The sequence below is a fragment of the Thermobia domestica genome, chromosome 1 (genome assembly GCF_964235325.1).
Source record: "Thermobia domestica chromosome 1, izTheDome1.hap1.1, whole genome shotgun sequence".
Classification (NCBI taxonomy): domain Eukaryota; kingdom Metazoa; phylum Arthropoda; class Insecta; order Zygentoma; family Lepismatidae; genus Thermobia; species Thermobia domestica.
The window spans coordinates 310,578,870-310,596,097 of NC_137454.1; the positions used below are offsets into that span (position 1 = coordinate 310,578,870).

Sequence of the window (17,228 nt, forward strand, 5' to 3'; positions counted from 1 at the left end):
TCAAGCAATAATAGGCAGGATCGTTAATGTACCGCGCATTGTTGGATGTGATAATCGAACGCAAATGTCTCCATTTATTTGTTTTCAACATGCATTTAGTTTAGTATCCATTTTCAGCAAAAGTTTATTTAATCTTTGTCTATTTGCCTTGCTGCAAGTTGTTAATTTCGAAGAGAGAAAGAGTATTCTGTCCGAACATAATACTATAGAAAAAAAAAACTGTATTAGCTCATTATTAAACAGAAAGACATTTTGCCTACGTTATGTTGCTTATACGAGTAGTACGTTAAGTTTATACTGTAATTTTTTTTTAATAGCGGACATTTCCCAATAATAGGACAGTTATATTCCCTATTTGTGTCCGCTATACAAAAGTTTCACTGAACTAAATCAAACTTAGTAATTCTTCTGTCAGTCTCGTTCGATCCCTAATCGTAATCAAATGCACAGGATCAGGCTGATTTAAATCATTGTATAACCATGTCGTATGTCTATTATCGAGCGATAAAAATCGAATGGTGTATTCAGGCACTTATACCGTACTTTCTCAATAAAAAAATAAATAAATAAATAAATAAATAAATAAAAACGCCTGGGCCCACGTAGACTAGGACTTTTCATTAAATACACATTCCTAATGAGACTTTTCCAGCGATTTTACTCTTACACAAAGAAATCCTGGGATACTACTTTTAAAACTAGACCTGGATGACTTTTGCCCAATGAAATACAATTTGTACATGACGTATCTATAACTACATGGAACAGTTGTAATCCACAAAATTTTTCCTTCCCACGTAATCCGTCAATGCTAAATTTCATTGCGACGTCCCTCGAAAATACTGTCTTCAGAATGGACAATGTCAGTTTTTTGTAGTCCTCTCCACGCCCATTGGAAAGATAATGACACTAAAAAAAAAAAAAAAATAGTTAGTACATTACCATATGAAATACAACAGCAATATGAAATAAAATTTTATTTTGTCATCAAGCATTAAAAATTATGTAACATTCGTTCATGCAGTTCTCCATTCTGAACAATCTTCTATATTTTCTGCACAGGTCACTAAAAGACACTAAGACTGCAGATGATTGCAGATGAAGTCGAGAATTGCTGAGATCGTATTGCCCGTTTGTCTTACAAGTTCGCTTCCTGCAAAACCGTGACATCATCATAGTCACTGATTCCACTTACCAAGGTGGAGATGGGTGCTAGAGAACTTCAAAGAAAGTATCCAGGACTTCCCGAATTCCCGAAAAGTGAAGGGACTTCTCAATTATTTGCAAAGCGAAGGCTTGGAGAATCCATGCACCTGTGGAAGTTGCCCTTCAACACTTAATTTTTATGAGAACCCGCGGATGGTTGGAAAGGTTGTAGAAGATGGTACCGGTATTGCCAAACAAGGCATAACTGTAGACATGTCTACGACACGAGGAAACCGTATACCATCCTACCTTATGATTTTGTTGTTGAAACACGAAGGTGCTATACAGTGAAAGCAAGATTTTCGAACTAGTATTGGATTGCATTATTATTGGTAGTAGTAGTAGTATTTAAGATCCAATATGGACACCTAAATTATAAGTCCTAAGAATTCACAGTCCAAACTGCTACCGCTAGAGAAATAGTTGATTCGATTTTATTTGATTTGAAAGTGTATTATTAAGAATACGTCACAATCAGCTTTGGATTAAAAAATAAATAAAATACATAAAAATAAAAAAAATACATCATCTCCAATCCAGTTTGGCTGATGTACCGTACATGTACGCAGCAATGTTATAGGCTCATGACATATCTCATAAAAGAAGTCATACCTGTTCTATATAAAAATGCATGTTTATAGAATGTGCATTGCGTGCGAAAGGACTCTTCAAAGGCACCGAAAAGCCGAAGTGTAAGTCATTGTCGGCTTACCATCACCTTGTAAAATTAATTTTGTATGCATTGCTGAATTTTGAAACATGCATTTTTGCAATAGAACACCAACGACTTCCTTTATGAGATATGAAGCTGCACTCTCTACGTTGATTGGACAGTGTTTGAATTTTAGGCTTCTGAAATTTATTTTCCCACGCTTTCGACGGCCTGCATCTCCCAACCTATTGATCGGTATGCACATGTCACAAAGCATTTTCTTGTTTCCATGTCAGGTACCCACCCCTACATTGTTTGGTACGGATAATTTTAACAACCTGTACATCCGAAAAAGCATCTGGCCACGAGATCTATTTTTAAAGAATAAAAGTTTTCTTTTTCAAACAATACCTGAAGGATATTTACAAATACTTCGTGTCAATACGAACTTAAGAATACCACTCACCAATTTTGAAGCCATCTCTCTGTCTTTTAAATCTTCTTCTAAATTGTGAACCATAGACAAACTGCGTAAAGGGAGCTTGTCAGCTAGCAGGTTTGCATTTTCTATAGATTGCAAAGCTTCTTTACCACTACAGGGAACTTGGTGCAGCTCATGTATTTTGGCTTCCATTTTATCAACTTTACATTTGAGATGTTTCATATCTAGCTGGATTCTCTGCAGTAACTGGAATATTTTTTCAACGGCTGAAATATCAAAAGAAAGAAAAAAAAGTAAATTAATACAAGACCAAGGAGGCAATGGTACACATTGTTTGAAATATTTTTTATTCTACATTAAGATAGTGTGTGCCGCAACTACCATTAACAAAAGTCATCTAGGTTCTGACCGGCACATAGCTCATATTGACCCTGAAGTCGATACCCACAGCAACATACGGGATGAATTTTAAATCACATATTGATAAAAGCTTCATAATCAATGCATAAACAGTTTTATTTTTATTTTATTTTTTTTAAGTCTATTGCAAGAAAACTACTAATTGCTATTTGAGGGCTTTCCTAATCATTACACCACATTTGGGTCAATTTTATATGTCTGTAGAGCATTTCAAGTGTCTTAATGGAATAAAATAGCCTGCTCGTGTCAATATCTAGGCATTCTACCGTATACGGAAGTTCTGCTGAAAAAGGTTACTGCAAAAACTCCTGTTGCGAGAGAATGCAGTTACATTTGATATTTCAACTTTCAACTTAATGTAGTATAAGAATGATATGCTCCAATGTTTCTCTGCAGAGCCTCCGTATATGGAACAATGTCTAAATATCGATACTAGCAGAGTAACGGTTTCAAATGGGGTGCGAGGAATGCTTAACATTCAAAGAACGTTGATCGCGTCTCTGTGGTGTGACAATTAAGACACCTGAACGGAATTTGCCTAATTTGGGTTCTTTCGAATCTCAGCCAGAGCAACAATAAAAACTTGAGTGTGTGTTGGTAAGCAAGCGAAGAAACCAGGAGCGCCACGAGAGGGCGTATCAGTGTTGCCAGACCGATCAGTTGATAAAGCAGAAGACTCGAAGATAAAAAACAGGAGAAAGCAGTAGACAAATAAAGCGGCGGCATTTGAGTTCAAATCCAGGGAGAGAAAAATTTTGTCATTATTAAGGGGACAGTGGTCAAAACAAGCAGTCCAGAATTCATTATTACTTCCATTTCAAAATAAAACAATACATGCAAAACATAAATATGAATTGTAATTACTTCAAAATGTTTTCCAATGATAAGGTAATCTTTTGGAGATAGAAAGACCCTCATGCCCCCTTTAGATATATTAATAATGTTTGATACAAACGTGTGTGAAGTAAGACGTAGTGTAAGAACAAAGTGGGGTGGGAAAATGTCTTATCATACACCTAACTATAGTATAGCTATATGATACAGTCACACGTAAACGTAACATAAGACGGTGTTTCGCTGACGATCGTGGAGAGGTGATCTAAGCTACTTTTCCAACCAGGGGTAAAAGTGGTTCTGAAAAGGTAGGGTGACGCACCATCCCTTGTGCCTATCTTTGCCTATTATAATTTTTTTAGGAAATGGGGGGACGCTATAGATATTTTTTGGAATTGGAGTAACGACGTTCAAACACTTCCAACCCAAGTACCAATCTAAACAGCACGTACTCGTAAATCTTACAGTAAGAATTAAAGAACGCCTACCATCATGCATATAGAAGATGAGCAAAGCCCAATAATTATATGCTGTACAGAGCTTTGTGGATGCATACAGAAAAATTTCCTCCTTTCATATAAGGAAAAAAATGAAAATTCTATATTAATAATAATATATTTCTTTAACTTCTCGAAATAAGGAAAAAGCAGGAGATTGTTCACTTTTAATTTTCTTTCGCAGTAGATCAGTAGAACGTAGAAAAAGCAGGAGATCTCCTGCAAAATCAGTAACTCTGGCAACACTGGGGCGTATCGGTGTCGACTTGACAATTTTGTCTGCTACCTGCGCACAGGCAGTAAGAAAAAACAAATGACTAACAAGACGCTGTTTTGCACAAAAATATAAATTTTTCTGTTTCATAGTACAAACTTTATATCGTCAGCCCGTCGGTTTAGCATTCAAAAGGTTGGGAGTTTAATCGCTCCTAACATACGCTTGCCCACAAGCCTCCTCTAATATGGAACAGAATAGTTCCAAAGCAACCATTCCAACAGGATGCGCTGCAAAACAAAATGTGATAAAACTAGAATTACAGATTATATGTTCTGAATTTTAAAGCCAAGAAGTACTTCCATTACGAAAGGAACGCCGGATCTAGAAATACTTTCGGAGGAGATCTTAAACACTAAAGGTTTCACTGTAAAAAGTAAATCTTATTATGATATATATGTTTTAAAATGTAATTAGTACGAAATTTATATTAGTTACACAAAAATCTATTTTTGAGGAAGAGAAGGGTCCGGACTCCCCCCCCCCTTCCTTCGCACGGCTTGGAACATAACAATTTCAATTTCCAAGCATAAGTTTTACCATAATTTCGTTTTTCATTAACAAAAATTGGTGATAATCTCGGAGACTACTAGGTCAAGGCGGCCACACTAAGTGGTCGGAGAATATCGATGCATTGACTATGTGCTACCACACTCTCGAGCTAGCAGGGTTCAAAATGTCTCTAAAGAAGCAATATAGTCTTCATTTTGTTTGGTTATTTAATAATGACGACACACGTAACTAAGCTTAGCAATACAGTTTAATCTTTGGATACTTACTACTGCCAATTCCTAAACGAGCTGATGTGAAGGTACTGTCTGTATCTGCACATGAAGTAGTGGCAACTGACGACGCTGACATTCTGCATGGAGTTTGGATTTGGGAGTGGGATGGTGAAGTCCGTTTGGACTTTTACGATGTGATGCAGACGAGCAACCTCCGTTTGAATTGTGCACCATAGATGATACGTTTACCTCCGCAGTTCCTCCTATAGATACTCCAAGCGACTCTGAAAGCAAGTAATGAAATTATACAAACATCCAGTTTTTACTAGACTGTTAGGTATACAATAAGCAGGTGACAACTTATGGTTTTAAAAGCATGTTTAAAATGTTACAATGATTACATCCAGTATTCTATCTGTAGGGGGATGGCTGGAACTTCCTCCTCTCTGTTTCTCGAAATACCTCTCAACCTTGGATATGGTGGAAATAAAACCCACTTTTTTGAGCTATTGACGAATTTATCCCCCTCTCCGGAAATCGCAGAAATCGTACATTGATTACATTAACTCACAACGTTAAAAGATACTAACGCTGTTTATCTGCTTGTTTGATCTTGTCCTAAATAGACTCCCTATCATAATTAAATGAATATTTAATGTGTACGTTATTTTTCATTTATTTATTTATTTATTGATGTATACTCATAATAGAACCAATTTAACGACACAGTTTGCATTACGAGCCCGGTTTTTCTGTAGTTAACCATCATGAGAAGATAGCATTTATCCGATAAAAGGGGAAAGTATTAACAACCTCGTTAAAAAAAAAAGAACAAAAACAACTAGCAAGCCTTTTCATAGAAATAAATTACTTGAGACTAGATCTGAGTCTGAATGATTTGTTACGTAAGACTTGCTTGAATATAGCAAGTAGCCAATTTTGGACGCCAAATTGAAAAACTTGTTTATAAAAATAAACAAACTAGACATCTTATTTTTAGTTGTTAGGGCTTCTCACTCCAAGCTTGTTGTACACATTACAACAACTACTCTGCACATCTAACGAATAAATTGTTTTCAAGAGGTTCATAAAACATTGTAGGTTACTTCTATCTGTCTACTATTTCAGAAAGCCTTACTTTTGAATGTTTTTCAGACGAAGTAGCAATAAACTTTCTCCAAAATAGTATATAGTTTCACATTTAAGTAACGTCTGCACTGGCATAGTAATACGAAAGAACAGTGTTTCTTTCAGGCCTGTTTTTTTTGCCCCCCCCCGGACGAAATGGTTAAAACGTACTGGAATAGAACCAGCAGAGGGAAATATATGGTTTCAGTCCCTCCGAATACTAAGAGTAACCCCCGGAACATTTTTTTCTGAAACAAACACTGCGAAAGAAGGTCAACTCTCTGGCAATAAAGAATCGCCCACGAAATCTTGATAATTTTAACTTTCACACATTTAAAAAAATATATATTTAAAACGCGATTCAATACATAGTCCTATGAAACAAATCAGCTACGAGCTAAACTTTTAATTTGCGTTGAAATTACTATCAAGAGAGATATATATATGAGGAGACAAGCAGTGTTCTTGAACGAAATTATGAATATAAAATATATTTAGCATGAATATAAAATATAATTACCTTTCCGAATAGGTGCTGGGGGACTTGGAACACTACATTCGTTAAAAGTTTCATATGGTCTTTTCTTAGTTCCTGGATATGAGTCATCACTGTCCTCTTCAGACAAATATCTTTGTGGCTTTCTGCGACATCTTCTTGAATAAATTTCTTCGTCAGAAGAATCACTACTAACGTTTGAAGTCAGTAAAGCTTTGTCAGCCTTTGCTGCAGCTTTTTGAAATGAATCTGAAATGTTAAAAAATACATATATTCTACAGTTACTGATAAGGGAAAGTAGCTGCGAAATTATTCTTGGCATGAAAACCATACACGATAAGAAAGCAACATGGTTATGGATCTACCCTCAGTTGTGATTTCTTTGCTAACTGTAAAACATTAAATATTAGAATATCCCAAATAAAACAAATCTGTTTACGAACTAAATACTCTTGTTTATGTAAAGTTATTCACGACTGAAATTCGAGAGTAAGAAAGCCTGTAACAGAACTAAGAATAGAAGGCCTAAGAATACTAGCATTTTTATTTTATTTATTTATTTTTTAACTTTATTTAACGTACCTTTGACATTTCCTGCTCACGATAAGATAGTGCAAGGCTGGATTTGGAGAGAGTTATCCAGGCCTTGTCTTTAAGGTACTATATTCAGCATTTGCCTGATTTGACTGAGTATAAGATCCCGGAAAAAACTCTAGCATAGTTAACACAAACACAAACACACACACACACACACACAAAGAAAAAATCCTTCTTATTTCTCTGACTGGAGTTGCTACTTTTCCCTGACTTCTTTATTTTCTTCCATATACTATTTACTTTATTTAACGTTATTTCAAAAGCACTTTGGGAATCCTATAAGAAACGTCATGGATTCTAAAAGCTAATTTAGTATATAAGGTCCTAACATAAAAAGTTCATTTTAGGTCATACAAATATATATCAACTCATACCAACTTGTAATGTAGAGGACACCATTTTTTCTTTTTTCTTCAATAAGACTGTATTCCAGCAATGTATTAAAATAGAAGACATTTTTTAAGCATATTTGTCACGAAACAACTGGTGACAGGAAGCTATGAATTTGAACAAGCTTACTTTATGAGTTTTATTTACCAACTAAGCTTCTCGAACTGTAGTCACAAGTATACAAATTACAATGGAATTAAACCTTTAAACTTTTCCTTGTTTTGACGAAAATATCCTCACAAATTTCGACCTGTAACGCTGGAGCGTCGAACAGGTGAGTTCACCGTTAGTAACCGTTATAAACGAATAAAACAGGAACAAACGTAATCCGAAACAACCTCTTGCAATTTCCCTGGCATTTATGTTTATTTCTTGTTTTCCTGATTTTCCAGAATGCGGACATGGTGTCTAGTCAGGATGGCCAGCCACCAGGCTGAAATCTGTGACCTACCAAATACTAAGATAACGCGCTACCAACTGAATCACGGCTGCTCCGTATGACAGATCTTGCTATTCAATGCAGAAAATAGTGAAATAATATTACATTTTGACTCAAAATTGAGGTATAAATACTCAAAAACACAACGAGACAGATAAAAAGAAAATACAAATAGTACTCACTGGATTGTCCATAGATTTTTATGTTCACAACTGTCCAATCAGCAGATGGCTCCTTACAGTCCCTGATAAAATTTTGAATACGCGTAACGGATGATGTCTTAGGCCAAAGGCATTCATTTTCGTTTTTAAGCCACTTACTAGGTATAACTTCTAATGCTCCGTCCTCGTCAGTGAAAGCTGCTACGCAAAACTTTTTTCTTCCTGAGCTCATGTTGATTCTGTCCACAGATATGCTCTTAAAAAAAAAAAAAAAAAAGAACCTGAATGAGAAAACACTGCAGCGTATTTCTCTTCCAAACACACAATACATTTTGATGTCACAGAGGTAAGGGAAGCACGGGATATCTTATTCGACAGTTTGCCACACATAAACAAATACCAACTGCGAACTGCATGGGAAGGAATAATAGTCACCTTCTATCGGAACATCCAAATATATCAACCAAATGGATGGGTGATCATTCGAACTATTTGTCTCAATAATATTAGTAACTTTGCCTATTTTCCCTTTAGTGACTTGAACAAAACTGTCCTTATCAACAGAGATACCAATCATGAATCCACTGTAACTCACTGCTCTATATTCTTCACCCACAACCGCTAAACATATGGTCCTCCACTATACGGTTTTTTCAAAGCTAATTTGCGGTATTCCTGGAAGTGAATTCACGAATAGATCAGGGTTGGCAAAAACCATGGTTTTTATTGAAAAAAAACTGTTTTTTTTGGTTTAAACCAGTTTTTTTTTATTTAAACCAGGTTTTTTGGTTTAAATAATTTGCTCCATATATTCATATCATATATGGACAGAAATAAGTTTGTTTCGCCTTGATGTTATTATGCAACAACCGGGTTATACTGGAAGGGGTCACATAAGCTTAAAGCGGAATAAAAACCGCTTCTCGAGTTACATCCGAGAGAAATTGTCCTCCATTTGAACTCGGAACCAGGACTAATTGGCCACAAATGCAATACGTCTGCCGACGCACTCACGAAGGAATCCTGATAAAAATACGTTGTACTGATCTTTACATGCTTCTTAATATAACTGTCAAGAGTCATTTCAGAAGAACAAAAAGATAAACAGTTGCACAAGTGAAACCATTATACAGAATTACATATGGACAATTTCAAAGTAGTACGGAGTACAGTAATTTAGTTCAAGTTAGTTAACAACGACTTTTATTGGTCGAAATTAAAGAAATACAACGACTTAATTTGCATATCAGTAAGAAAAGTGATTAAAGATACGAATTATTTGAGTCCACTTTGGCTCAGACTCATTTATACATAAATAGATATCAAAGATACTTCTCATTTCACTAAATGCCTCTCGTGAGGTCTGTATGACCCCCCTCCCACACACACACACAAAGTACGGCATTTCGATGTATTTTATCAATAGTAAACATTGAAACGAAACAATATTTAGAATTTTTCTTTGATTGCAATTACATAACAATAACAACAACTACATAAAAAATCACAAAACAAACATACATAAACTTACTTTAAAAAAGTTGCTTTTGTAGTATAATCTTTTTGAGTAATGAATGGGGAATTTAGGTCTGAATATAATACGAATAATATACGGGAGTGAAACGTAATAACCCACAAATGTGTGTTTATCAAGATTTTACAAACACTTACACTTTTACGAACATTTTTCGTTTTTTGGTTTAAACCAGTTGGTTTTTTTGAAAAAGAAAAAAAAAACAGCTAGTTTAAACCTTGGTTTAAACCAGCCAACCCTGGAATAGACACAATCATATTATCTTCGTAGCTTTCGCTTAAACATCCGCAGCGTTGTGGACGGAAAATGCACATAGATGAAACAGTAAAAAAAAAAAAAAAAAAAGTCACGTTTGTTTTTCTTCTCTACTGTTTCATCTATGTGCATTTTCCAATCATAACGTCGAGGATGCTTATTATTTAAGATAATCTGATTGTCTATTCGTGAGTACATTTCCTATTTTCCTTATTTTGGACCATTTTTGTCATTAGGCTCCGTTTTTATCCATGTGATATATCCACTCTACTCCTTATCTTCCCTTCTTAGGCAATGAAGTAAATTTTAATTCAACGACATCGAACGTCTAAAATTGTTATGACCAGACTTGCCCCGCTTTTTATTCGCATAAAAAATATAGCATCTCTAGTATCTAACCCTTATACACTATATTAACTGTGTTTCGACCTTAACAATGTATTTATACGGCCTACTGTTTCTCTCATACAATATCTGGAATATGTTTGCTACCTGTACATGATGTATAAAAGGTTTGCGGTAACCACTGAAGCACCGTAGCTCAATGGTAGAGCGTGGGTAGCATTCAGGAGGTTCTGGGCTTGATCCCAGGGGTTGTTCCCCGTAGATAAGTGGTAACACTTGCTACCTTATAATCCACGATTCCGGGTTAGATTCCTGTGGGGATAAAGGTAATTTGTATGCCACGTAAAACTGTAGGTCCCGTCCTTGGAAGCTCAACAACTCGTTCAAAACGTTAACTTGAATCCACTCACACTCAATTACCATGGTCCACTATTCAAACAGTTTTCTCACTTATTTGCCAAGATCAAATTCAATGACTTTTCCAAGTTTTACACGTCACTACCCAGAACTTCACTGTACTGTTTCCTTAACTTGTTTCATGGTTGGCACATCATCCTGTAAGTTATTTCAGAAGAGATCTAACCAACCTAGCTAGTTTTTAGGCAAATCTAGTTTCTGAGTGACAATCATAGGCTAAGTAATCTACGTGTGAATCTGTATTTTCATGGCCAATTCTAGTTTTCAAATGGCGGTTACAGGCAAACCAACGTAGTGGCAGACATAAACTAACCTAATATGACCTAATCGGCAAGACCTTATTTTGATTATTTATTTACTCATGGGAAGAACAAAAAGGGATCGATCCTTCAGGTAAAACTAGGATTTGGACAGGAAGTGGCCCTGGCCTTTCAAGAGAACGTACTTCGCATTGTGGGAGGGAGGAAAGCCTCAGGCAGGCCTGCGCAGGATTCCAACCCACGTTCGAACTACCCAAGTGCTGCGTGACAGGCGGATGCTCTTCCCCTAGACCAACAGCTGGGTTCAAGATCTTACGTTGCGCAGAACAGCGAAAGTATGCGCTCACCTAAAGTTTATTAAGTACAAGGAGCAAAATAGTAAATTAACTTACTTAAAATTGAGTTACAAGTTATATTTATCAACACTGTGTCCCTTGTACTTAACACAAATCAGTTGTGATGCGTGTGCATCTACCACTGTTTTATACAAAGTAAAATCTTGCTGATCTTAACCTAACCTGAAACTATGCGAAAATGTGCCAATTCGGTAGTGAATAACTCGATAGTACCTCCATTTGTCATAATCTCTCAATTTAAAGTACTTTTTAACGCATTTTTAAGTAGTAAATAAACTTGTTCCAATATTTGGCCGTCTCGGCCTGAGCCTCCTATGCCTGAAGACTATAAATCAAAATTATTCACGACTAAGTATAATGATATCTACACATGTTTGCACCTGTAACAACAAAACCAGTACCAGATTTGTTGCATCGAGCGCGGACTATAAACTAACCAAAATTTATTTGGAACAGTTTATGTGGATCTCTTAATCTATAGTCGACATCGTTCATGCAAATCAAAGATAAAATATGCATTCTATTAATGGAAGAAAAATAATTTTAATACTCACCTTCAATAATAAATACGAATTGATGGTAAAACCACAACAAACAACAGTCATTCCTGCTTTTCCCTCGCTTCGCACCGCTTGTGGCGCCATACGGTGTTATGGTTTTAAAACTGTGAACAGTTGACAAACAATCTGCGTACTCCGATCGACATCGATTCGACATAGATCGAGGCCGAATCGAAAAATTACTTTTTCAAATAATTGCCACAGAACCATCAAAATGTTAATTTCATGTGTTTCAAATTTATTCATTGTAAAAAGGAAATGTTTCCATGCTTTTTTCTTTTTGGTGGGCAAGCCTATTTATATCCCACGTGGAACCTATATCGGTAAATCAACATCGGCAAGCCCACCAAATTCCCACGTGGGACCCATATCAGTAAATCAACCTCGGCAAGCCCACCAAGTTCCCATGTGGGACCCATATGGGAACTTGGTGGGTTATTGTGGGCCAGTTTAGATCCACGACGCCGACATTGGCCGATGTCGCACAAATATGGGTCCCACGTCGGCGTGCTACTGGGGTTATTTGAAATTTGCATATCTAACGTACACAACAATGTTTTATATTATATCTATAAGTATCAAACTCATATTGTAGTACATTCCTTGTACCCAAGGCATGAAAAACTATGAAAATACATATAGTCTTCAAAGGAAATGGAACTGACTGACTTGCACCACGATCACTTTCAGCCCTACATACAGAGGGTGTAAATTAATTCGGTGTCATGAATTTATGTGATGATTTCTTACATGAAATGAAAAAAAAATAATCCAAAACATATGGATCCTAAAACTCCTCCCTTCAGAGTTACTTTCGAAACCATGTTTATTCGCTTTTTCATTCATTTCATGTAAAGAATCACCTACTAAATTTAAGACAATGAATTAATTTGCATATTTACACAAAGCTACAAAGTTTACATATAATACTTTTACTCATAATGAGATACCCGAGCAATGTAGTTTTTCTTTATAATACATCCAAAACATAATTTACTGGCAATGGTTTCAAGCGTAGAACAAAGCTGACTGATGGTGATCTTGTTTAGTTTTAGAACATGTTTGGCTGTAAACGAGGTCAAATGCATTATCAACTGAACTTTCTCTACTGTAACCCAGAACTTTGATATGTGAATACGGCATTACTTGATTAATTAATTAGCTTTGAATTCACTTGAAAGAAAATGATATTGTTTTAATATATTTCTCGCTAATAGATCCTTATTTAGAAACCAAGCTCTCAACCCATTATTGAATACTCTGCATAATCGGATGGAAAAGAAAAAATAAATCTTGCATATAGCACTGAAGACAAGAGGCGTAACAATGAATTTGTTGCACGTAAAATATCACACAAAATTTAGTTTTGTGTTTCACATATTCACGACAAAATAATAAAAACAAAGAATTTAAACTGTCGCCATACTGTACAACTTTGTCAGAAGGAAAAAAAAAAACGTGTTTCTGCTATATGAAAGTCTTCCTCAGGCATTTTCACTTCTATGCCGTAATATCCATTACTTTTCGCTCTTTACAACCAGCTTTGCTCAGCTTGCACATTTATATCGATTGCTTCTATTTTACTATTTTCAATTACTATTTTTCTACGGTTTTTATCAAAGTTGTAAATAATAGAGCTTAATAAAAGTAAAAATGTTACTTTTGAAAGCCAGATAACAAAATAAACAAATATAAATCCTTTATATTTCGTCTCGTAATTCCTGACATAGTCGTGAGGAGGTAAGAAAAGGGTGTGGCTGGTAACTACTTCTATGTTGGTGTAACCAGGCAATGTGTGAACTGCTAGGTTCTGACTTAGCGTCACTAGCATTTCATGTATTGCCTGATCACACCAGTATAGAAATAGTTACCAGCCACACCCTTTTCTTACCTCCTCAGAACTATGTCTGGCGTCACCAGACGAAATATCCAGGATTTACATGCGTATATTTTACTATTGCATACTATGATTCTATTCCAAATCACTAATATCTGAAGCTGAAGTGTGTGCCAATGGAATACAAACAAATTTGTCTTTTTCGATTCGTGGATTGCCAGGAGATTTTATCAGAGGTATTAGAACGCACTTCCTAGCACCTTTTACTTAAATGAGATGACATACAAGGATAAATAAAAAAATCTTGAAAAATGGCAAATCGTTGACCAATTATGATGATATCATTCTTGTTCTTACAAAGTTTCTCACAAACACAACTGTCTTCGAAGGGAGAATAAGTACACTGTCTCTCATAGATGAAACACACACGGTAAAACTACCGACAGTAAGTTGTTTGTACTGTAGAACACCGTCAGGCAATCCCTGCACCAGAGGTCCAGACGAATGCTGTTTTCGTAAAGTTACGTTCACATCATTTTCTATCGGTTTACTAGGCATCTCCTCACACTCACGTAACCTATTTAGTAATTGTTCCAGAGGAGAACGCGGAGACCTGATATACTTTTTTAACTTCTGAAGGTAGTTTTCAAATGGAAAGGCACTAAAGTTGTCTAACGAGCCGTATCGCCTAACATCATTTGGGATGTGTATTAATGAATGTACATTATAAACTAGCATTTCTTCGCCATATCTCTTAATACAATTTCTTACGAAGTTTTTCATTAAAATTTCGGCATAGTTGCACGCTTCATCATTTACATGCTGTTGCGATAATACATGTGTGGCAACGAACAAGAGTAAGAAATGTTCGTATAAGTCCGGTCTTAGTACAAACGACAGAACCACTGGTCCCACGTAAAGCAAAAATTGTCGGAATTCTGTTGTCTTCCAGCGATCAAAATGCTTTAAACTTCGAGAACGTCTTGCAAATTCCCTCGCAATATAAGCCACTGAGGTTTCGATCAGTTCTGAAAGCAATTTAACACTAACTGTTGGTAAACGAACTTTCAAATGTCCTCTTAGCCAAATATTTATTAATCTACGAACAACTCCTAGCAGAATCAGATGCATATAATCTAGCGGAAATTGTGCAACAACATCAAATGGCAACTTCATAAAAGGAGATATACCGGTATAATGGTCTTCCTGAAACTGAGTTCTGAAGGTTTCATCATTTCGAAGAGGAGCATCGATGTCATCGAAGGTCATCCGCGACTTATATACACCTTCTACTGTGCATTTCTCGCATGCGAAACGCGCATTATGAGATTTTATGCATTTTAAAAATGCACGTGCCGGTGCATCGCAAACGAACAGACACTTTTCAATATCAATCCTGTACCTATCTTCTTCCACGCTTATTCCAGTATCTATAATAATTTTAATTTCTCGCACAAAATCAGACAAATACTCAGTTACGTTCTTTGGTTTACTGTCACCGCAAAACACAGACACTGCAAATGGCATGGGTATTGAAGATTCGTTTACAATACACAGCATGGGCCAGAACTGTTCTGAGGTACTTTTGCCTAGCGGTAAGCCATCGAGATTTATTTTCAGTGAAAATTGGTGTAACTCTGAGTTTTTCAAGCCACTTTTAATTGAATTTTCAATTCCATGACATAATCCCACATAAAAGTATTTGTCCCCTGCAATTTCTCTTATTAACACCGATGTCAATGATCCGGATTTCAACAAAGTTCTGCAGTCTATAGGCAATTCCTCATGACCGTGATATCTCAATATGGATAATAACTCATTTATACTATTGTATGTTAAATTATTCTTGACAACCCAATGCATTAGGTCTTTTGACAAAGAATTGACAATTATGTTCGGTATAGCATATCCAGACGAATGACTTAAGGATGAATCACTATCTTCTGCAACGACAGCACGGTTCACATCACACGAAGCTACATTACAATCACTGCTAGTTCCGTGCCCAGATGAAACAGGGTTTTCCATTCCATTACTACATCCAGAAGTTGCAGTAAGGCTTTCGTGGTTTTCAATGCTACCGGTATTCTTGAAAGTAATAGAACAAAGACTAGATACGAAAACATCCCTTAAACAAGGGTCATTAACTTGACATGACCCAGATGTCGAACGTTCAGTCCGTCCAATACATGGACTTAAGTTTTGTCTTACAGCTTTTCTAATATGTTAGTAATCTATATTTTCTAAGTCTGATTTTTTGTATTTTGGCATTGCAATGACACTTCACACATTGAAGATTTGCATAGAACCTGGTTACTTATTTACTCCGAATTATTTATTTCAGTTCCACTTTTAGCTTCTTGAGATTTTCGTCTTCGTTCTCTTCCACCACATCTGTCAGATGCATTCTTCAACCATCTTCCAGTGAGTACTTCAACTTCTTGTTCAGTTGAATTTTTGTTTATAATCCGAACCACCTCTGTAAGAAAAGTCCAAAGTAATCTCTAATTTCAACAGCAATACACGTAAATTTGCAAACCAGTAGCAACAAATTCATTTTAAAACAAGATAGATTAACATAATATGAACACTCCAACTCACTAAAGAATGGAAGAAGTAGCAAAAATATAAGACAGGAAAATCAACGAGCTTATGAATTTTGATAATAATAATCATAATAATTTAGAAACACACAACACTATGATTTTAATTGTTCTGAGATTAATTAAATATTAAACACATTTTTACACAAGAGCGGATCCAGAACGAATTCCTAAGGAGGGCGATATGGAGGGATAACTTCTAGTTTGAGTTATTAGTCAGTGGCGGATCTAGAAAGTAAAAACTGGAAAGGCCAGCCAGAATCCAGACTATGATAGATATATCATGAGATTACGCAAATCATTTTTTAATTTGAAATCCGTTTACGCGCCGATGAATATTATGGATAGGTTGGATGTTAACATTATAAACCTAAGTATTGTGTTCTACACATTGCATAACAGAAAAACTGTAGCTGAAACTATAAAATGTTTCAAACATTTTCCAATAAAGAATAAAAGGCAACGCTTCCTTCAAACTTTCGAAAATATATACCTAATAGCTTCATTTATTTTTGTAACTCAATAAAACTAGGGGCCTAGCCCCCCGGCCCCGGGCTAGTTGTATTTACGAACGGACCTTTGCAGCACTGGTGCCTGTGCCTCTATGGGAGGGGAGGGGGCGAACGAGCATTTGCTCCTTCCTCCTCTTATCTGCTTGTACTTTTACGAACACAGCGTTAGTATTATTGCTGAAAAAGTCAAACTACCCATAATTGTTGAATATTAGCATCTTATTTCGAACAAAATAAATTTAGATATATGAAGTATTATTCACATTTGCTTCTGATTTTATTTCCAAA

General features: G+C 35.9%; 1 protein-coding gene across 1 annotated transcript; it reads right to left on the reverse strand.

Moving 5' to 3' along the window:
- Window positions 1-779: 779 nt before the first annotated feature.
- On the reverse strand, window positions 780-12,210 carry LOC145662040 (uncharacterized). The gene is made up of 6 exons (XM_081727373.1): window positions 11,983-12,210; window positions 8,283-8,517; window positions 6,699-6,923; window positions 5,105-5,334; window positions 2,325-2,566; window positions 780-881 (listed from the first exon to the last, which is right to left on the reverse strand). Exons 1-4 carry the CDS (start codon window positions 12,070-12,072, stop codon window positions 5,117-5,119), a joined length of 768 nt encoding a protein of 255 aa, XP_081583499.1. The 5' UTR covers window positions 12,073-12,210; the 3' UTR covers window positions 780-881; window positions 2,325-2,566; window positions 5,105-5,116.
- Between the last annotated feature and the right edge of the window lie 5,018 nt (window positions 12,211-17,228).